The following is a 23,651-nucleotide window of genomic DNA, read 5'->3' as shown; positions in this document are numbered from 1 at the left end:
CAGACAGGAGCTGCAGACTCTATTTACAGTTCATTACCTTCTATTTACACATTCCTGAGCGGATGTGTCCACTGCTACACTCCCCAGCGCTCTAGCGGTCATAGCACCGCACATCTATCCACCTGTCTCTTTCTCAATATACCATGCAATCCGTGCCTGATGAAGGTCTCTGCGTAGACCGAAACGTTGCATTTTTGAATTGGATTGCCATTCTAAACCTCCACTTGTAATAAATAAAAAAATTTATCATGTTCAAATGAAAACGAACAAGGAGTGCCAAGTATTCTTTTTGAGAAAATTATCTTCATGCTGGGCTGTGGGAGAAGCAGAGAGGAGCTTGTAGCAGGATCACATGTAAGTGCCCGAATCTAACATTGCGCCTAAACTGCGCCAAAATTGCACCTAAACTGTGTTAAAGTAAAGTGATTAATAAGAGTCAGAAAATATACTTATCACAGATGGTTGTAGCTTGTGATAATTCTGGCAAAACAGTGCGCCAGAATTTAGGCGCAACTACTACACTTAGGCGCACAAAAGTGATAAATGTGGCCCCATGTTCTCCTTGGAGTGGGCAGTATCGTAAATCAGCCAAAGGCCACATTCTTCACTGCACAGGGGTGTGTTATCATACTGTTATCAACCTTCATCCACAGCATATAAAAATAAAAGCATTTTCATTAACTCCTTAATGACGCAACCAGTTTATAGCTTAAGGCTCAGTCCCATTTTTTGGATTCTGACTTGCGTCGCTTTATATGGTTATAACTCTTGAACACGTATCAAAGTGATTCTGAGATTTTTTCCCCCCACATGTTGTAGTTCATTTTGGCGTTCATTTTGGCATTTATTTACAAAAAAAAAGAAAAAAATGATGAATTTTTTGAAATATTTGCCATTTTCGAAATTCAAAATCATCGCGTTTTCAGGCATATAGATTTACCACCTAAATAAGTTGCTGAATAACATTTCCCATATGTCTACTTTACATTTTCATAATTTTTGAAATGTCTGGATAATTTATTTTGATGTCACGCGGCTTACAATAGTACATCATATGTCGGGTCTCGGTGCATGGAGACGGCTCGCGGGCCGAGCCCTCTCCATAGCCGGTAAGTCTTTGCTGCATACTGCATAAGCAAAGGCTTATCGGTAACATCCGCGATTGGGGGTGTTTTCCCGCAGATCGCCAGATCGCCTTTGCCGCGTGGGCGGCGCTATCTTTCTCAGGATCGTCGCTCCCCGTGACGTCATTGCGGCGATCCATCGCCATGGTAGCTTCAGGTCTCACGAAGACCCGGAGCTACTTCGGGTTAACCCATTCATTACAATGTGCTATCAGCTACTGTGCTACTGTAGTATGGCAGTATATGATAGGATCGTACAGACACCCTAGGGTACCCTAGGGAGTCTGAAAAATAGTAAAAATTAAAAAAAAATTATAATAAAAAACCTAAAATATAAATAAACAGTAAAAATCATAAACACATTAGGTATCGCCGCGTCCGAAAATACCCGATCTATAAAAATATGATAACGGTTTTTCACTGCATTTAACCCCGTAACAGAAAATCGTGCCCAAAGTCGAAAATGGCACTTTTTTGCCATTTAAAAAAAAATTAAAAATTCTATAAAAAGTGATCAAAAAGGTCGTACAGTCTTAAAAATGATAACATTGTAAACGTCATCAAAATCCGCAAAAAACGGCACCCACAGAATCGTACTGTACCGACCCAAAGAATAAAGTAGACATGTCATTTGGGGCGCACAGTGAAATCCGTAAAATCCAAGCCCACAGGAATACGGCACAAATGCGTTTTTTTTTACCAATTTCACAGCATTTGGAATCTTTTTCCCACTTCCCAGTACACGGCATGGAATATTAAATACCACCATTTTGAAATGTAATTTGTTAAGCAGAAAATAAGCCATCACACAGCTCTGTACATGGAAAAATAAAAAAGCTACAGATTTTTGAATGTGGGGAGAGAAAAATGAAAACGCAAAAACGAAAAAGGGCTGCGGCGGGAAGGGGCTAATATTTTTCTTACATTTTACTGAATTTGCCAAATAAAACCTAATGTGGGAAAAAATCTATAATTTTTTGCATTGCTGTCTTCCAAGGGGCATAACATTTTTACTTTTTTGGCTACAGAGATGGGTTGATGGCTTGTTTTTTGCGGGAAATGTTGGACTTTGCACCAGTATCATTCTGAAGTACATATGTTTTTGATCACTTATTATAGCATTTTTTTGTGGGATTCAATAGGAAAAAAATCATTTACTTTTATTCTACGGGTTGTTACGGACGCGGTGATACTATATATGTGGGGTTTGTGTTATAATTTAGACTTTTTTTTTAGCAGCCCCCTGTAGGGTATAACCCGCCAGCCCCCTGTAGGGTATAGCCCGCCAGCCCCCTGTAGGGTATAGCCCGCCAGCCCCCTGTAGGGTATAGCCCGCCAGCCCCCTGTAGGGTATAGCCCGCCAGCCCCCTGTAGGGTATAGCCCGCCAGCCCCCTGTAGGGTATAGCCCGCCAGCCCCCTGTAGGGTATAGCCCGCCAGCCCCCTGTAGGGTATAGCCCGCCAGCCCCCTGTAGGGTATAGCCCGCCAGCCCCCTGTAGGGTATAGCCCGCCAGCCCCCTGTAGGGTATAGCCCGCCAGCCCCCTGTAGGGTATAGCCCGCCAGCCCCCTGTAGGGTATAGCCCGCCAGCCCTGGCCCGCAATATAATGCAAGTAGGAAAAATACAAAAAGTGTGACTTTCCCACCAGCAGGTCTTCTTCCAAACATTGTGTCCCCGCGCGGTCCGTGCGCCTGACATCATGATGCCTGTGATGGACCAGGACACGGAGCCGATGCTGGGGCTGCGATGGATTGAAGAGGACCTGCCGGCGTCAGAAGTTGAGAAGTCTGCTTATACTCGAGTATATTCGGTAGCTCTTTTATCTGAGTAAAAACGAAATAGGAGAAAATACAGTTTGCATCACCATGTTACCAGAGATTATTATATGTAATATCCTCTGGAAACATGGCGATGCAAATTGTATTTTCTCCAATATACACTCACCGGCCACTTTATTAGGTACACCTGTCCAACTGCTCGTTAACACTTAATTTCTATTCAGCCAATCACATGGTGCAACTTCAGTGCATTTAGGCATGTAGACATGGTCAAGACAATCTCCTGCAGTGCAAATCGAGCATCAGTATGGGGAAGAAAGGTGATTTGAGTGCCTTTGAACGTGGCATGGTTGCTGGTGCCAGAAGGGCTGGTCTGAGTATTTCAGAAACTGCTGATCTACTGGGATTTTCACACACAACCATCTCTAGGGTTTACAGAGAATGGTCCGAAAAAGAAAAAACATCCAGTGAGCGGCAGTTCTGTGGGCGGAAATGCCTTGTTGATGCCAGAGGTCAGAGGAGAATGGGCAGACTGGTCGAGCTGATAGAAAGGCAACAGTGACTCAAATCGCCACCCGTTACAACCAAGGTAGGCAGAAGAGCATCTCTGAACACACAGTACGTCGAACTTTGAGGCAGATGGGCTACAGCAGCAGAAGACCACACCGGGTGCCACTCCTTTCAGCTAAGAACAGGAAACTGAGGCTACAATTTGCACAAGCTCATCGAAATTGGACAGTAGAAGATTGGAAAAACGTTGCCTGGTCTGATGAGTCTCGATTTCTGCTGCGACATTCGGATGGTAGGGTCAGAATTTGTCGTCAACAACATGAAAGCATGGATCCATCCTGCCTTGTATCAACGGTTCAGGCTGGTGGTGGTGGTGTCATGGTGTGGGGAATATTTTCTTGGCACTCTTTGGGCCCCTTGGTACCAATTGAGCATCGTTGCAACGCCACAGCCTACCTGAGTGTTGTTGCTGACCATGTCCATCCCTTTATGACCACAATGTACCCATCATCTGATAGCTACTTTCAGCAGGATAATGCGCCATGTCATAAAGCTGGAATCATCTCAGACTGGTTTCTTGAACATGACAATGAGTTCACTGTACTCAAATGGCCTCCACAGTCACCAGATCTCAATCCAATAGAGCTTCTTTGGGATGTGGTGGAACGGGAGATTCGCATCATGGATATGCAGCCGACAAATCTGCGGCAACTGTGTGATGCCATCATGTCAATATGGACCAAAATCTCTGAGGAATGCTTCCAGCACCTTGTTGAATCTATGCTACGAAGAATTGAGGCAGTTCTGAAGGCAAAAGGGGGTCCAACCCGTTACTAGCATGGTGTACCTAATAAAGTGGCCGGTGAGTGTATTTATACAGTAAATTGGTAGCGGGGTCGTCCTCTCCTGAGGTAGACGGGCACACATTTTTTCCAAAAAAAAAGAAAAGTCCGTCCGCCACTAATTACACATACTCTCTCCTAGCTACCAAAGACTGCGCTTACCGCACGGCCTCCCAAACAACCCACAGTAGCAGACTCCCCAGGTTCAGAGTGAGCCCTGTGGGTAAGCACTGATCCGCTTCTATCAGCCCAGCACAGCTGTAGCCTGATAGTATGGACAGCCCAAAACCCGGACTTTCCGGATGGAGTGGGGCCCACCCTCACTTCCCCACTCCAGCAAGACAGGTCCATAGTAGTTCTCAGAAAAACCAATGCAGAGATGTCTGCAAAAGAACTGACACATATCCTCGGGGGGTAAGTGTTATCACCGTTTTTGTGAAAACACATTAACATTGTTGCCCCTTGTACTCAAGACCATACATATTATATATTAAAACGACTGTCACATACTAGGGAATTGATTAATAATATATTTTTAACTATCCCTATGTGTCTCAAAAAAAGCTGATTTTCCACCACGTTCCATGACGGCCCCCACCTGGAGGATGCTCCTATATCCTGTAGGGACAGGAAGCGCAAGAGATTAAAAGCTCCTCCCTAGCACCCAACACCAGTGCTTTCCTGTCCCTTCGGGATATAGGATGCAAGAGAGTCTCCCTAGGGAGACACGAGATTTCTTTTTACTTTTTACCTAGAGAGAGATAAACCCCTTTAAAAAACCCTCTAAAAGATGTGGCTTATGTAGTTCTAAATTACCAGAGGACTATAGGAAAAGCCTGTGTTCAGATTGTCTGACCAAAATTTTAAAAGAGGAAAGGTCGTCATTAATGGACGAAATAAGGTCCGCAATAAAGGAAGAAGTTTCCTCCTCTATTGCTGCTCATTTACCCGAACCACCTAGGAAAAAACCTAGATACGTTCAGTCTTCCTCTTCTGATCAAGACTCAGATTTTCCTTCCTGTTCTTTAGATGATAGACCGGAAGAAAGTCTAGAGGGGGGACATTCAAAAGATCAGGGGCACACAAAGTATTTGTTTGCGTCCGAGGATCTAGACAGCTTATTAAAAGCCTTGAGAAGCACACTAGAAATAGAGGATGTGTCTGAACCAACCTCGGTACAGAGTGATCTCTTTGGGGGACTCAAATACAGAAAGAAAAGTTTCTTTCCTGTAATTGACACATTAAAAGACTTAGTGTTATCTGAATGGAAGGAGCCAGAAAAAAGAATTTCTATCCCCAAAGAATTCCGAAATAGATTACAATTTGAGGACAATACTTTATGGGAAGAAATACCTAAAGTCGACATTCAAGTGGCTAAAGTAGTAAAAAAGACGGATCTCCCATTTGAAGATAGTGCCCAATTAAAAGACCCCCTTGACCGTAAATCTGATGCCTTACTTAAAAGGGCTTGGGAGACGTCTTCTTTAAATATTAAGACCAACATTGCCTCCACTTCTGTCGCCAGGACTTTATATTTTTGGTTGTCAGAATTGGAATCACACCTGGTAAATAAAACCTCTAGGGATTCCATTATAGAGTCTTTACCCCTCCTCAAATCTGCCACAGCCTTTTTAGCAGATGCTTCTGCTGAAGCTTTAAGGTTTTCGGCCAAAGAGGCGGCCTTAACCAATTCTGTCCGGAGATCTCTCTGGCTAAAACAGTGGGGTGGGGACACGAAATCTAAGTCTATGCTCTGCGGTATCCCATTCCAAGGTGAATTTTTGTTTGGCAGCGAATTAGATTCTATACTAGAAAATGCTGCAGACAGAAAAAAGGGGTTTCCGATTAATAGAATTCCCCCTAAAAAACCTTCCTTTCCCTTTCCCTTTCGTTCCTCCAGGGAAGAGAAACCTCCCTTTAGGGGCAAAGGAAAGACAGGTAGATGGAGCTACACAAAAGGAGGCGCAGGTCGGGGGTTTTTCTCTAACCCAGACCACAAGCAGAGGAAACAATGACGTACAGGTGGGGGGGAGACTTTCCCATTTCAGGCCCGAATGGGAAAAAATCTGCCAAAACCCTTGGATTCTCCAGACCATCCAGTCAGGTTACAGGGTAGAATTTCTCCATATTCCCCCACAACATTTTCAGAACCCAAATCTACCAGAAAGTCAAACTCTCCATCTCTGGACCAACATCCAACAATTGCTTCGGATGGATGTGATTGTTCCAGTCCAGGAGATAGAAAAAGGGGAAGGATTTTATTCCCCTCTTTTTTTGATAAAAAAACCCAATGGGTCTTACCGTCTAATTATAAATCTAAAAAAACTAAACAAATTTATAAAGTACAAACACTTCAAGATGGAGTCGATAAAGTCAGCGACCCCCTTGATAGGAAAAAATTATTTTCTTTGTACGATCGATCTAAAAGACGCGTACTATCACGTCCCTATTTGCCAGGATCACCAAAAATACCTAAGATTCACAGTTCGTTCCCCGGGGGGAAAAATACTTCATTTTCAGTTCAAAGCCCTACCATTCGGGATCTCTTCGGCACCCCGTATTTTTACAAAAATTATGGCAGAGGTAGTGGCCCACCTAAGATTGAAGGGCATAATTATAGTTCCTTACCTAGACGACCTTCTTCTAGTTGCAAAGACCAAATCAGACCTAAAGACCCACCTTCAGTTAGTCATAGGTCTCCTCCAGGACTTAGGTTGGGTCATAAACAGGAAAAAATCGGATTTAAAACCAGAGATGGTGAAAAAATTTCTAGGGGTAAAACTAGATTCCGTGAAGCAGAGTTCTTTCCTACCGTTAGAAAAGATCCAAAAAATAAAGGAAAACATAAGTCTCTTCCAGAGGAAAGAGTCGTGCAGCATTCGAGCAGCTCTGAGTCTTCTGGGCCTTCTGACGTCCTGTATCCAGTGCGTGTCTTGGGCTCAAAACCACACAAGGACTATGCAGGCTTGGACTATCCGGGTGTGGGACAAAAACCCTCTACATCTAGACCACAAGGTAAAGATTCCCCTTTTAGTCAAACATTCACTATCATGGTGGAAGAGTCCCATAAACTTAAAGAAGGGAGTTTGGTGGAATCCAAACCCAATCTTAACAATCCAAACAGACGCAAGCCTGTCAGGTTGGGGGGCTGCGTTGGCAGGCCACTATTTTCAGGGTCAGTGGGACAGCCAGACTTGTTCTAGGTCCTCAAACTTTCGGGAGTTAAAGGCAGTCCTAGAAACATTCAAAAAGGGCCACTTGCACATAAAGAATCAACACATAAGAATCCTCTCTGATAACACTACTACAGTAGCTTATTTGCGCAGGCAAGGGGGCACAAAGTCTAAATCTTTGTCTGAGTTATCACATCAAATTTTTAGGTGGGCAGAAACACACTTTCTATCCCTCTCAGCTATCCATCTCAAAGGTACAGAAAATATAGAAGCAGACTTCTTAAGCCGGGTTACATTAGATCCTCATGAATGGTCTTTAAACCCACAAACTTTTGGGGAAATCTGTCATATCTGGGGGACCCCAACCTTAGATCTTTTCGCAACCTATCTAAATAATAAATCCCCTAAATACTTTTCTTTAGACCATAGGGGCTCTCCTACGGGGTTAGATGCCTTCAGTCATACATGGGGGTCGGGGTTAGTCTATGCCTTCCCTCCCATACCTCTAATTCCCAAAATCTTGCAGAAACTAAGATCAGAACGGGCATTATTAATCCTTATTGCTCCATTCTGGCCAAAAAGAAGTTGGTTCCCGGTTATTCAGGAACTAGCTATAGATAATCCTGTTCATCTTCCTTATCGTCAGGATCTTCTTCTACAGGGTCCACTGTTTCATCAGAACGTGCGACATCTAAAGCTCACGGCCTGGATCCTGAGAGGGCATACCTAATGACCAAAGGCCTTTCTACCGGAGTGATCGACACTATTCAAGCAAGCAGGAAACCAGTGACTAACGCTATTTATGCCAAGATCTGGAAAAAATTCTGTACTTGGTGTGGGGATTATCCTCCTTCTCCAGAAAATCCAAACTTAGACCAAATTTTAGATTTCTTACAGGCCGGGTTTTCTCTAGGTCTTAAACCAAGCACCCTTAAGGTCCAGATTTCGGCTTTAAGTATATATTTTGACCTTCCCTTAGCAGATCACAGATGGATCAGGAGATTCATTAAGGGCTGTTCCCGTATTAAACCACGTATACACAACCCAGTCCCTTCTTGGGATCTCTCTCTGGTCCTGAATAGTCTCACAGAGCCCCCCTTTGAGCCTCTGGATTCTGCAAACATTAAAATCCTCACATTTAAAACTATCTTCCTGATAGCAATTACCACAGCACGCAGATTGGGTGAAATCCAGGCCCTCTCTCGCAGAGAACCCTTTTTAAATATCTTAGATGACAAAATAATTCTCAAACTAGATCCCCTCTTCCTCCCTAAAGTTGTGTCTGAATTCCACCGTAAACAGGAAATTATTCTTCCCTCCTTCTGTGCTAATCCTAAATCTGAACGGGAAAGGAAGTGGCAAACCTTAGATGTTAGGAGATGCGTTCTCTTTTACTTAGAAGCAACAAAAGAGTGGTGTAAAGATTCCAGTTTACTAGTTAACTTTGGGGGAAAGAATAGAGGGTTGAAAGCCTCAAAGGCAACCTTAGCCAGGTGGATAAAATCCACTATATCTCTCTGCTACAAGACCACAAACACTTCCCTTCCGGGGGATATTAAAGCCCATTCCACTAGGGCCATGGCGACATCCTGGGCCGAAAAAAGGGGTGCATCTCTGGACCAAATATGCCGAGCAGCAACGTGGTCAAGTTCCTCGACATTTGCAAAGCACTATCGGTTGGATATTGCCTCCCAGGAGGACCTGGCATTCGGCAGGAAAATCCTGCAGGCGGTGGTCCCTCCCAAATAATGGGGTAATCTGGTAAGTCTCCAGGTGGGGGCCGTCATGGAACGTGGTGGAAATATGGAATTAGACTTACCGGTAATTCGGTTTCCACTAGTGACCATGACGGCCCCCCATTATTTCCCTCCCTTTCTTCCTTCTTGGAGATGGTTCTATGTGAAATTCCTCGCACTTGCATCCTTCCGGGTGGTACTTTGGTAGACACTGGTGTTGGGTGCTAGGGAGGAGCTTTTAATCTCTTGCGCTTCCTGTCCCTACAGGATATAGGAGCATCCTCCAGGTGGGGGCCGTCATGGTCACTAGTGGAAACCGAATTACCGGTAAGTCTAATTCCATATTTTTTTAAAATTTTTAATGTATTGCACAAACAAAGGAAGTTATGGCTGTTAACTCCTTTCCAACGTGTGACATCACACGTCAAGTAAGGATGTATGGAGCCCACTCCATACACAGCAGGTGCATTATGCAGCAAGCACCCACAACTTACACCCACGATTAGTGCTGGCACCAATTGCGGGTGTTAACCTGTTGAGTGCCACCATCAAGAGTGCCGCTTTCCAATACATGACATAGAAAATTAAATAAATACTGTCACCAGGAAGTACCATTGGTTATGCAGAAAACAAGCTTTTATAAAGTTACACAAATAAAAAGTTATGGATTTTTAGATAATGGGTTAAATTTGAAAATATGAAATTACACAGTGCGATATATCTGTATTTACACTGTGTTAGGTGAAGAAGCGCTTGAACAAGCGATCAGAACTTTGTGTTTATGGGACTTTTACAGGTTGGCGCCAACAAGCAAACATTCCCTATACATATCTAATAAAGTAAAAAAAAAAACACAATCACCAAAAAAAAAACCTCCTGGGTCCGTAACAATCTGTACAATAAAAATGTTCTAAAAAGTGATAAGTTACATACGTTAAGGGGTGTAGTTTCTATAATGGGGTAATTTATGGGTTTTTACTTATATCTAGACCTCTTAAACTGACTTGATACCTGAGCAGATGCCTCAATAGCATGATTTTGTGTTTTTATAACAATTTGATCGCCCCATAACAACTTAAAAAAATGAGAGAATGCATTAAAAACCATGGAGACATAAAGCAGATATCCGGTTAATGTTAGTTATCAAGTTTTTTTTGCAGTTATGACTATGTATGGAAAAAGTAGAACGTTTTGAATTTTGAAAATCGAGACTTTTTCAAAATTTTCACCGAATATTAATTTTTTTAATAAATAAACGCAACACATACCAGGTGGTCGAAGTCCTTTAACCCCATAGCGCAAAAAGATGTACCTGTACGTCTTGTAGCATAGGGGAGAGTATTAAGAGGGCTTCACAATGACGCAAAAACCTGTCACTAGTACCCGCAATCGGTGCTAGCACTGACCATGGGTGTTAACCCTTGCCGCCAGTGGCATTAACGAGCCAGTGGCATGTGGGTGCCGCCATCTTGGCTCTGATCGTCGCTCCCTGTGACATCATTGGGGAGCAGCAATCAGTTGCCATGACGGCCTCGGGCCACACAAAGATCTGAGGCTATCGTGTTTTATATATACAGGCAGTCCCCGGGTTATTTACAAGATAGGTTCTGTAGGTTTGTTCTTAAGTTGAATTTGTATGTAAGTCGGAACTGTATACTTTATCATTGTAGATCCAACCAAATTTATTTTGGTCTCTGTGACAATTGGATTTTATAAATGATGGATTCTCATAAGCCAGGATTAACAATAAAGCTTCATTGCAGAAACCTTAAATAACAATGTTACAGCTGATTATTGTAGCCTAAGGCTAAAGTACAGTAAATTACCAACATCCAGAGGTCCATTTGTAACTAGGCGTCGGCTGTAAGTCAGGTGTTCTTAAGTAGGGGACCACTTGTAATGTATAATGTGCGATTTGCACATTGCACATTTGCAAAATATTTTGTACAGGAGGTTTTAATTTTTGTACATGTATGAAAACATAAAACCTATACAAATTTGTTATCTCAGAGATCGTACTAACCCAATGAATAAAGAAGACATGTCATTTGGGGAGCACAGTGAAAGTTGTAAAATCCAAGCCCACAGGAAAGCTTCAGCAACAAATGAACGGAAGTAGTTTTTGTGTCCCTTTTCATCATCCTCCCCAACAACTTTAGAAAGATAATCCTGACCTACATGACAGGCGAGTGTCTCGCCTCTGGAGAGAACCTGAACATAATAACCTTAATTCTCCTGTGCAATGTAACAGCCTATAATAGAGTAATTGTGCAGTGGACTATGTCTTTGAGTATTTACTCTAATCAGAGATCTTTTTTTCTGATTCTCTTTTTTTGCAGAATGGTCAATTTTTGTCCTCACTGTGGGAAGAAAGCAGAAAAGGAATTCAAGTTTTGCCCATATTGCGGATCAAAATTGCCTATAGAAGAAATTGTGGAGTCTGAGACTTCTTCGCAAAATGAACATAATCAACAGCCAGGTAACAAAATGGTTCAGTGTAATTAAAGGGGATGCCCAGTTTCAGCAAATATATGTTATTGTTTGTATAATGAGAAGTTACAATTTACTTCTATGAATAAAAACCAATCCGTGGTCATGTGATGTCACACAGGTGCACGGCTTGTTAGTATCACAGTGTAATCAGAGCTCACATTCAGGGCCGATTCTAGCATATTTGCTGCCTGAGGCGAATATTAAAATGCTGCACCCCCCCCCCCCCCCGGCTCCCTGTTAAGTAAATGCTGAAAACGTTACTAACAAGTAACATCCCCACAGGCAGCTCCCTGACACTGTGACTGACTACAGGATCTGAGAGACATTAGTGGCATCTAGTACCTTATAGATGACAATCTCTTCCATCAGTAGGACTTCATTCCGGATTCTCCAATCCATGACGTATCACGGCTGAATTCACGGCCAGATATCTTCATGCTCCGTGCAGCTCATCTCCACCCGCTGTCCCTAAAAATACCACAGTCACTTACAGTATAAAGTATATACCCCTCACAACACAACTGACCGCTTTCTCCCCACATAAAAAACATTCCTTCATTATAAATATTCTACTGAAATTATAGCATACACAGCACCAATCAATATACAACACCCCCCTAACATTTAGTTTAAATGATGCAAAGTAATCTATTGTATCCTATAACTAATATATCCCACCCTGTTATTATGTTACATGATTTTACATACAGTGCAACCCTGACCAATGTGAATATATAGCACCCCCTAATATACAGCCCACTCCAGCTTAGTAATATACTGTATGCCATATACAGCCCCCCAGCCTAGTAATATACTGTACCCCATATACAGCCCCCCAGCCTAGTAATATACTGTATCCCATATACAGACCCCCAGCTTAGTAATATACTGTATCCCATATACCGCCCCCCAGCTTAGTAATATACTGTATCCCATATACAGCCCCCCAGCTTAGTAATATACTGTATCCCATATATATCCCCGCAGCTTGGTAATATACTGTACCCCATATACAGCACCAGCTAAGTAATATACTGTATCCCATATACAGCCCCAGCTTAGTAATATACTGTATCCCATATACAGCCCTCCAAGCTTAGTAATATACTGTATCCCGTATACAGCCCCCCAGCTTAGTAATATACTGTACCCCATATACAGCCCCCCAGCTTAGTAATATATTGTACCCCATATACAGCCCCCCAGCTTAGTAATATATTGTACCCGATATACAGCCCCAGCTAAGTAATATACTGTATCCCATATACAGCCTCCCAGCTTAGTAATATACTGTATCCCATATACATCCCCCTCCCAGCTTAGTAATATACTGTATGCCATATACAGCCCTCCCAGCTTAGTAATATGCTGTACCCCATATACAGCCCTCCCAGCTTAGTAATATACTGTATCCCATATACAGCCCTCCCAGCTTAGTAATATACTGTACCCCATATACAGCCCTCCCAGCTTAGTAATATACTGTATCCCATATACAGCCCTCCCAGCTTAGTAATATACTGTATCCCATATACAGCCCCCCAGCCTAGTAATATACTGTATCCCATATACAGCCCCTCCCAGCTTAGTAATATACTGTATCCCATATACATCCCCCTCCCAGCTTAGTAATATACTGTATCCCATATACAGCCCCCCAGCTTAGTAATATACTGTATCCCATATACAGCCCTCCCAGCTTAGTAATATACTGTATCCCATATACAGCCCTCCCAGCTTGGTAATATACTGTATCCCATATACAGCCCTCCCAGCTTGGTAATATACTGTATCTCATATACAGCCCTCCCAGCTTGGTAATATACTGTATCTCATATACAGCCCTCCCAGCTTGGTAATATACTGTACCCCATATACAGCCCTCCCAGCTTAGTAATATACTGTATCCCATATACAGCCCCCCAGCTGAAATCTGGACCCATCTAAATATATAACCCCCCCCCCAGGAAAAGAATAATCTGGCCTCATACAATATATATAGCCCACCAGTATAAAATTATTCTGGCCCCATATAATATATAGAGCACCCCCACCCCAGTTTAAATGAATCTGGCCCCATATAATATATACTGCATCCTCCCCCAGTATAAAACAATTCTGGCCCCATAAAATATATACAGTACACCCCCACCCCCCAAGGTAAAAAACAATTCTGGCTCCATGTAATGTATACAACCCCCCCCCCACAGTATACAACAATTATGGCCACATATAATGTATACAGTACTCCCCTCCCCCCCCCCCCCTCCCATGCCCACGATACCTCCCCACTCCCCCTTATTAGCCACATAAAATAAATGACAGTACAGGAAAAATAATAAAATATATACTTACCTGCAGGCAGCTGCTCCCTCGGCGCGCGGGCCTGGTATTCACGCGGCTCTTCTGTGAGCCGCGGCTCCGCACAGTGACAAAGGCGGTGTGACGTCATGACACCTGTGTCACTGATTAGAAGGGAGCGACGCAGCAGCCGGAAAGGCGCTGCGTCGCTCCGCATATAAATTGCGCCTGTGTCTTAAAGAGACAGGCGCGATTTATTTAGCTGGTGGGCGATTCGGGCATTAACGGGCGCCCGAATCGCCCACTTTAGAGCGGCGAATTTCGACACCCTTTACAGGGATCCGCATTCTGCCGCCTGAGGCGAAATTTTCATCTTGCCTCATGGCAGATGCGGCCCTGCTCACATTACACAACAATACATCTTCCTGTAAAATGTCAGCTAAGATTTGGTAAACCACAAGGAATTGCTACAGATAAAGAAAGTATATCGGAAAATTGTATAACTTTTCAAACAAACCATAACATTTATTCAGGAAAGCAACCCTTTTACCTATTGAGAACTGAAAGTCAGCAAAACCACTCAGCTCAGGGATTAAACAAGATATGTTCATAACATCAGTGTAACTACAGCATTCTCAAGGTCGGTTTGGTTCATAATGCATGAAATCAAATGGTAGATTTCCTTTCAAGGAAACCGACCATGTGGACTCTACTAAGAGTAGGAAATCTGATGGTATATTCCTCCTGCCTGTCTCTACCCTCATCTGTAATTTAATAATCCTGGAACCAAACCTAACTTTATTTTAGTAATTTGTAAATTAACTGCAGAGGCTACTGGAGCGAGCATTGGCCATTCAGTAAGATAACTGTTACACACTCTGTTATCTCATTTAGGACCATATCAGTATCTCTGACTCGAATTTATTGGCCTAAACTTTCATGGTTGCTTTTATTTGGTGAAGGCAAGACACATTACACTTTGGGTGTTTTTGTAATGAATTTTTGTGCTGTGGTTAATTTTAATACTCAGACATACCTCTTTAGGAATATACAGTGAAGCTTTTTATGCTACAAGAGAGATGTCATCTTTGAGCTATCATTGTTGACAATCAATTTGGGGCACGTACAAGCCTGGCCTGCCACTGGAAGCTAAGGCTACTCCACGCCCCAGTAGCCTCTTCAGTTAATTTACATATTACTAAAATGAACTTCTTAACAAGTTGGATTAGGTGCTAGGGTTATTAAATTACAGTTTAGGGCAGAGGCAGGCAGGAGGAATCTACCATTAGATCCACCACTGATGGTAGATTCCTCATGGTGGGTTTCCTTAAAGGAAACCTACCACCATGGATCTACCTATAAAGGAAGATCCGGTGAAAACTGCATCTAACGTTTGTCAGGATAGCCCTTTATAGGGCTAATCCTTTACTCCACTCTATCTTTTAGAATCTTTTATCGGGTAATAGGCAAATTTTCTAAAGAGGCTACTGGAGCTTGGAGTAGCCGGACCTGAGGCTACTCGGTGACGGTAATCCACCCCCAAGTAGTCTCTTTGATCCTCCTACCAGATATGTTCAGCGCGAAGCCTGCAGAAAGCAGGCCAGAGACTGCACGATCTCGGCGCCGGAGCTACTGCGGTCTCCTCACTGAAACCCCCACTGATCAGCAGGTTAGACCATATCCCTTGGATAGGGTCTGACTTTTGTTTGTGGGAAAACCCTACAAGCTACAAAATGGCTGTGTCTTGAAGGAGTTAAAAATAGTGATATCAGACATACAAACAAGCAAATTTCAGACTTCCTACATATTACAAACTAACAAATAAGAGTTACATCAAAATACAGACCTATACATCACGGAAAAAGTAACTACATTATTTGAATAACCCTTGCAAAAAATATGTAATAGTTTTAGAATAGTAATGAAATAAAAATTATTTGTTTTAAAGCTGGTGGTGAAAAATGCAATAAAAGACGTTCATCCGGTTCACCCGGGGCTGCCTTGAAGAGGAAATTGAACTTAACACCAGAAAAGGAGGAAATAAAAATAATGGAGTCTTCACCAAAAACACCTAAGTTGAGTAAGTAATTCTAACGGAAATGTCTCTAGGTCCTTCTTGTACAATGTATCACAAAATCATGTAGCAACATTACTACAATCTCAGGCTACATTCACACTACCGTATGGGGGACGTACATACGGCCGATTTACGTCCCCCATAGACGGCAATGGGCGCACGCCGCCCTACGGGAGCAGTACGGTGCCGCACACGTGCGGCACCGTACCGCTCCATACCCGGGAAAAAGATAGGACCTGTCCTATCTTTACCCGTAGTACGGTGCCGTGCGCCATAACTTCCTATGGAGTGGGGCGGGGGTGAGCTGCGCTCACCTCCTCCTCCTCTCCCCGTGCACTGCCGTTGCCCGGTACGGTACGGGCGGGCAACGGCAGTGTGAATATAGCATTGCATCATTTACAGAGAAGAATCCCTTTCTATAATGGTAGGGGTGCTGTTTTTTATCAAGGCATAGAGGACGCCCCTTGTCATGGCTACAAGCCTAGGTTTAAACAGATCATTCAAAAGATTTGTGTTTTGTCCTTTCCTGAAGTTGTCCATATGTTCTATTCCACCAATTCCATAATTCCTATGGTCTATATCAATTGAACACATTTTATTTTAAAAAATATCCTTATTTGACACTGGTGACCAAATTGTACACAATGAGGCTTATTTATCAGAGACGGTGCAGACCTAAACTAAATCAAAAGTTTTTAGATTTTGTCTAGGGGGGTGGTGTATATGTTTACTATGCTGGATGAGGGAACACTGGGCCTCATTGCTGTTCACTGATGAAACACGAATCTGAACAGCTCAACAGAAATTATGGTGGTGAATAGACAGGAAAGTTAATACACCTGATGCACGTTGGCTGCTCTTTACAGAGATCTCTGTGCACTGGGACATGGGTAGAGGGGAAAAAATGAATAGACTATGGTCTCTTATTAAATTCAGATGCGGGTCTTGTATGTTATATGTTTAATATGCTGCAGTTCATTGTGTGTATAGTGTTCTTCTTCAAAATGTTGTATAAAATGTAAGTTACAAAATGTTGTATATAGTATTTAGTATCTTTAGTAACTGCTCAATACTGTAATTGGAGATGAGCAGACCTAAATTTTAGGTCTGGCATCCTCTGTTCGGCAGCTCCACCTAACCCGGACATGTTGCTTGATGGGCTGCAAAGTACCAAATCTGGTAGCTTTACGCCCCTAGCAACTAGGCGTGAATGTGATTTGCCAGGTGGACACCTGGTGTACACATCTGGTTAATCACAGCCATGCCTTGTTTCTAGGGGCAGAAAGCTGCCTGATTGGCTACTCTGCAGCCAATTAAGCAATATATCTGGTTAAGGTGGAGTCGCTGTACCGAGGACACCAAACCTAAAGTATGGGTAAAATCAGGAAGGGTGCTGATAAGGCAAGGGTATGTAAATACATACAGGCTGCTTTTAACACATAAGGGGACCTTTATGAAGAGTGTTAAAGAGCAAAACTGTTCTAGTTGCTCATGGCAACCAATCAGTTTGTTTTTATTTTCCAACAGCAGTTTGTTCTACGGTAGTTGTTAATGGGAACCATTTTATAAACTGTTTTTGGAAAATGAAAACTGGGCTCTGATTGGTTGCCATGAATAACTAGAACCAGAGCTGATTCTAGCCTTTTTGCTTCCTGAGACGAAAATTGAACATGTGCCCCTGTTATATTTATAAACAGTTCCCCTAATTTCTTTATAACAGCCCCCATATACATAATCCCAAATGAAATTATATACAATACTCCATAGAAGGCCACCCAGTTCAATTTAACTCCATCCCCTATATGCAGATCCCCCATAGACAGTCTACACAGTCTCCCCTAGCAGATAATATACGCAACCTCACCCAGCAATAGTATACACAGCCACAAATAATAAACCTTGTACTTGCGTTGGGGCTTTATCCCCAGCGTTTCCCTGCTTTACATCTCATCTCTTCTCCCGGTTGTTGAGTCTACTGTGTACTAAGTCTACTGTGTACACACAGGCTGGCGAGTGTGACGACGGTTTGCCGATGGCAATCAAGGATTTACCACCCGTGATCGCTGCTGTTTGTTACCTGTGCAGCAAACACCCACCCACCATACCGTAGAGGGGTTAAATGGAACCTGTCACCAGGAATGTAATTTTTAGTTGGTGACAGGTTGCAATAGCCGATGTTGTACTGATTTTAAAAATTCCATTGGTCAGCATACTGATTCATTTCAGTAGTTTATAATAGTTTATTTTACATTACCTGCCTCCCTGCCAGCAGCGTGTTGTGTGTCCTAATGAGAGTGGAGCAGGGGGCAGCATTCTTCCCCTACTCCACACTATCCCCCTCTTTTGGCCTGCTCAATGCACATGACAGGAAGTTTAGAAGGGTGAGGGAATTGGAGAGGAGGCTGACACAGGCACACACAGGCTGCAGTTGACCCACTCCTTTCCCTGGACTCACCACATGCTGCTGGCAGGGAGCCGGGTATTGTATAATAAAGAATTATAAACTACTGAAATGATTCACAATGCTGACATTTTTAAAATTGCCATAGCATTGGAACCTGTCACCAGCTAAAAATGATAATCCTAGTGACAGGTGTGCTTTAAAGGTGGGAACTCTAGACATGTGTCCTATTTGACTGCTCAATAAATGCATAATAAACTGGATATAAAACAGAGCAATAGTGTTGAAGTGTCTGGTAGTAGCTTTATCTCCCCATTTTTTATTTATTTATTTTTTTTTTTTGCTGTATCAAAAAAATTAGTCCATGTTATAATGGTATACTAGAATGTTGCTATGTCCAGTCTAAAAAGCATTTTCAAATTGGCAAAGTTGTATTATACAGTATGTCATTTTGCAGATATTAGTTTTTAATATTGGTCTCTGATTTTCTGTCTTGTTTAAGGTGATATGAGCCCTAGGAGTAAGAAGGCTAAGAATGTGCAGGTGCAACCACTTCCAGAAAATAGTGTTTTGACTGATAATAGCAACACGGAGTGGGTGCTTGCAAAGCTCTTGGTACAGGAGAAGACTGGGCTTTACTATGAAGGTAGTTTTAATATTATATTTATTTTTAGAAGTCTATTATTACATGGAAACAATGTGAAAAATAGTATGTCCTTTTCAAATTCTTTAGATCAGTTTTAAACATTTTATAATCAATAATATGTGAAAAATGAAAACGAAAAAGGGCCTTGGCGTTAATGGCCCTAATATGAAAATTTACTGGTGATGCTACTGGGGCGTGGAGTTGCCGGAGCTGAGGCTACACGGCGCAGCTACTCCACGCACCAGTAGCCTCTTGCGATCCGCCTACCAATCCATCTACGCGGTTCCTGCTCCAAAGCCAGAGCTAATGCTCATCAGCAGAACCTAGCTAAGAAGATTCGTGCTAAAGATGGATTGGTAGGCGTAACACAAGAGGCTACTGGGGCGTGGAGCCTCTTGGGAGAATAAATGTAGAAAATGCATCTACCAATATATTGTGCAGTTTCTTCCAGGTAAGAGGACATGTGGATGTAACCCGCTGTCAGGGCACATGGCAGGGTGCGGAAGGGAAGGGGCGCTGTTGAGTTTTTAGGGCATATTTTGATAGAATAGGTTTTTTAAAGCTCCTGAGGCAACGTTAACAAGTGATATTTTGGTTGCGTTTTGAAACAATTTTAAAAAAATCTATCTTTTTTATTTTTCAGTATACAGAGCTTGTTTTCTGTGGAACAAATTTTACTACCTAGCGACTGTATTTTATATTCCATGCCGTCCACTGGGAAGTGGAAAGAAAATTCAAAATACTTATGCACCATTTTCCTGTTTTTGCGTCTTTTTTTTGCGTCACTTTTTTTTTTAATTGTGTATTGTTTTATATGTGTTAGGGGCTGTTGGGATATTTTAATTAATTTTATTTTAAATTTTTTATTTTTTTTTTTTAAATTTTTTATTTTTATAATACTAGCAAATGAACTGGTGACCATGTCATCACTAGTTCATACTAATGTACTGCAATAACCATGTATTGCAGTGTATTAGAAGTGTCAATATATGTATTTGCATATGTGTTCATATGTATGTAAATACTAAGTATGTGTATCTATCTCTCTCTGTGTCTCTCTGACCGGCTCTTTTTCAGCGACCGGCTCTTTTTCAGCGACCGGCTCTGATCTGCTCTTTCGGCGACCGGCTCTTTCGGCGACCGGCTCTTCCGGCTCTAGCGGACAAAACTATTGTCCGCTATTTGAAAAAGGGTCGTGGACCCGAAACGCATTATATAGGACTTGTTGTAATTTGGAACTTCTTTTTAAAAAAGGTAAATAAATTACTATTTTTGATAATACTCCTTTTGGTATCTTGGAATAATTATTCTTCTTCTCTGGGTAGTGGTACTGTAAGTGCTCCACGTGTACTTCAGTTTTTCCCCCTTCTTCCATATGCATTGTTTTACCGGCCCTTAGTGGTGTCCGGTCCTTTGAAGTTGTGAGAGCTGCTCTCTCTAGTTACCTACCCTAGCAATACACCTACCTCTGAAGACTGCATCAGTCTGTACCTGCAGACCATCGAACCTTGGATGCGAACCTACTCCAATTATCCTATTTGCTTTACTCCAAGAGAGACCAAAGGTGAGCACCCTAGACCATCTGTATACATCTGCTGATTACCTGACGTTATCACCCGAGGCGCCGTCCTCTGTTGTTTTCCCTTTTCCCTACCTCTTGCCTACTGCTCTTTCGGCGACCGGCTCTGACCTGCTCTTTCGGCCACCGGCTCTTTTGGCGAACCGGCTCTGATTGTCACTTTGTTGGTGCCAGCCCTTCTGGCACCAACAACCATGCCACGTTCAAAGGCACTCAAATCACCTTTCTTCCCCATACTGATGCTCGGTTTGAACTGCAGGAGATTGTCTTGACCATGTCTACATGCCTAAATGCACTGAAGTTGCCGCCATGTGATTGGCTGATTAGAAATTAAGTGTTAACGAGCAGTTGGACAGGTGTACCTAATAAAGTGGCCGGTGAGTGTATGTATATTCTTAGATTTTTCATTAGCACAACATTTTGTTTGAACCCATAGCTGAAGTAGATATTAGACATTTAACCCTAAAAAATGTTTTTCTAGTAGCAATCACAAAAGCGTGTTGGCTTGGGGAACTTCAGGGCATATAATATATTAACCTGCCTTCCTCAGAATGCTAGAGGATTATCCTAAAACTGACACTTTACTACTCAAGGTAGTTTCAAAATTTCATAAGAATCGGGAAATAGTTTTACCATCCTTCTATACAAAACCAAAAAATTCCCAGGAAATGAAATGGAACTGTCTGGATGTTAAGAGGACAATTTCTCAATACCTTGAAGCAACTCGGGCTTGGAGAAAAGATTCTAATCTTTTCCTGCAGTTCTCAAGGAAGGACAAGCGAACTAAATCTTTAAAAGCCTTGCTTGCTCGATGGTTAAGAACTACAATTCGTGAATGTTATACTTCATCAGACGCGCCCTCTCTGGGCCCTATTAAAGAACACTCTACCAGAGCGATGGCGGCATCTTGGGCAGAAAATAAAGGGTCATCGGTAGATCAAATATGTCGTTTCGCTACCTGGGCAAATCCATTAACATTTGTTGGCCATTATCGTCTGGATGTGGACTCTTCTAAGGATCTAGCCTTTGGTAGGAGGATTCTCCAGACAGTAGTCGCTCCCTAAAATTGGTATCTGGTAAGCCTCCAAGTGGGCTGTCATGGGGGACGCAGTGGTTAATCGAGAATTAGACTTAACTGTAATTTAGTTTCCAATGTATATGCAGTAAATGGTCGGCACTCGGCTCCTTTCCCTCGTGCACGTGGATACACTTTAACAGTATAAAAATGAAAAAATCCCGGCACCTCGAGGTGAAAGCAAAATTCCTCCTATTTTCGGAGCATGTAACAAATCAAGTATACAGAAGTCACGCAGTAAAACGCATTTTTTCGGCTCTCCTGAGCCTTCATCAGCTGGCGTCTTCCTCCCATGTGTGAGCTTTTAAGGCATCTGACATTCCTGCAAATTATGTCACTTCCTGTGAGCCGCGTCAAGCAAAGTATGTCACTTCCTGTGAGCCGTATGATTCACTCTGTCACGTCACGATCACATGACTATGTCACGTGACCCGACATTGATCATGTGACTATTAACAATCTTAAACTCAAAACGGAACCATCGTTCCTATCTATTCGAAAACCTTACTTTAACAAAAAACCTTCAAAATATAATATTGTTATCACAGTAGTACAAGATTCTCACGTTTTTCAATATTATAATACAAATATTACAATACTGTTAGTACAAGGTTAGTAACTTCACTGAACATGTTATTAGTACGTCAGTGTAAGAAAAAGAACAAAAGTTTTTTTTCTATACCATGTCTTCTCCCCACTATTCTGATGCGCTCAAACATTCTGTGTCTGTAGGAGAAAATAATAATTAGTGATGAGGTTATATTCGGCAGATTTCATAATCCCTATTTAAGCCATGAGGCTCCAAGGTTTTTAATTCATGTATCCAGAAAGCATCTTTCCGTAGCAAAAGTTTTGTTATGTCTCGTCGACTTTGTCAATTCTGTAAATTAATGGGTGAAACTGTCTGACAAAAGGTAAACGGGGCTTAGTCACTCGTATCCCTCTAGTTTTTGTCGCTAGTGTCTGACTCGATTCTTCTAACAATTTCACGGGGTATCCTCTCTGTATGAATCTATTCTTCATCTCAAGAATTCTTTCGTGTTTATGTGCGATTCACCCGCTGAAATTGTGATCTAGGGATTGATTTTTTTTACTGAATATGGGGGGGCACTATCAAAATGTAAAAGACTATTTCTGTCAGTCTTTTTTCTATAAATGTCCGAAAATAGGGTGCCATCTCTTCCTTTTGAATGGATACTCCAAAATAGTGATTATAACAATGCACAAAGAAATTTCATACTGAAGAGTTTAAAATTGACTTTGGAAAACAACTTTTTCATGTTCCAGGATGACTTCTATTTGCAGAAACGTGGAACGGCCATGGGGTCGAATGTGGCCCCTCCATATGCAAATTCGTTCATGGCCTTTTTTGAAGATCGATTTGTTTATAATCACCCTTTATTATTGATATGCAATAAGAGATTACCAACAAATAAATTAGTGAGAGCAGACTTCGGTAGTCAAAAGAAAGTGAGACGCCAGACTCTATTAGCAACAAGAAAAAATGGCACTTTCCCGTGCCTGGGTTGCCAACAATGTAGTAATGTGAACAAGGCAGACTTTTTTCATCCACACTCAGGGAAGACATATAAAATTAAAAGTTACTTCACATGTAATTCAAAGGATGTTATATACATTATAAAATGTCCATGTGGCCTTCTGTATGTGGGCGAAACAAGCCAGCGTGTAGGAGACCGCATAGGTCAACACAAATCCACAATTAGGAGGGAAAACTTATTACTCCCACTGCCGGCACATTTTAAAAAACATAATCATTCTTTACCCCAGTTAATATATCAGGTAATCGATAAAGTGGATCCACCGAGACGGGGGGGAGACATAACAAAACTTTTGCTACGGAAAGAGGCTTTCTGGATACATGAATTAAAAACCTTGGAGCCTCATGGCTTAAATAG

General features: G+C 42.2%; 1 protein-coding gene across 5 annotated transcripts in view; it reads left to right on the top strand.

The window, feature by feature from the left end:
• The window catches only part of VRK3 (VRK serine/threonine kinase 3), a 124,214-nt gene that overhangs the window by 2,038 nt on the left and 98,525 nt on the right, over positions 1-23,651 (top strand). For 4 of the 5 annotated variants that reach the window (XR_011849002.1, XM_072117798.1, XM_072117801.1 and 1 more), the window contains exons 2-4: positions 11,503-11,642; positions 15,906-16,037; positions 18,938-19,081. Coding sequence is in view for 4 of the 5 variants with exons in the window: in XM_072117798.1 (XP_071973899.1) it covers positions 11,504-11,642; positions 15,906-16,037; positions 18,938-19,081 (415 nt within the window). In the remaining variant the exon portion in view is untranslated. Of the gene's footprint in view, positions 1-9,430; positions 9,491-11,502; positions 11,643-15,905; positions 16,038-18,937; positions 19,082-23,651 lie in introns of all 5 variants that reach the window. The other variant, XM_072117799.1, reaches the window with a different exon arrangement.

The sequence above is a fragment of the Engystomops pustulosus genome, chromosome 7, assembly GCF_040894005.1.
Source record: "Engystomops pustulosus chromosome 7, aEngPut4.maternal, whole genome shotgun sequence".
In the NCBI taxonomy this organism is placed as follows: domain Eukaryota; kingdom Metazoa; phylum Chordata; class Amphibia; order Anura; family Leptodactylidae; genus Engystomops; species Engystomops pustulosus.
This window is presented reverse-complemented; position numbering and strand designations above follow the sequence as displayed.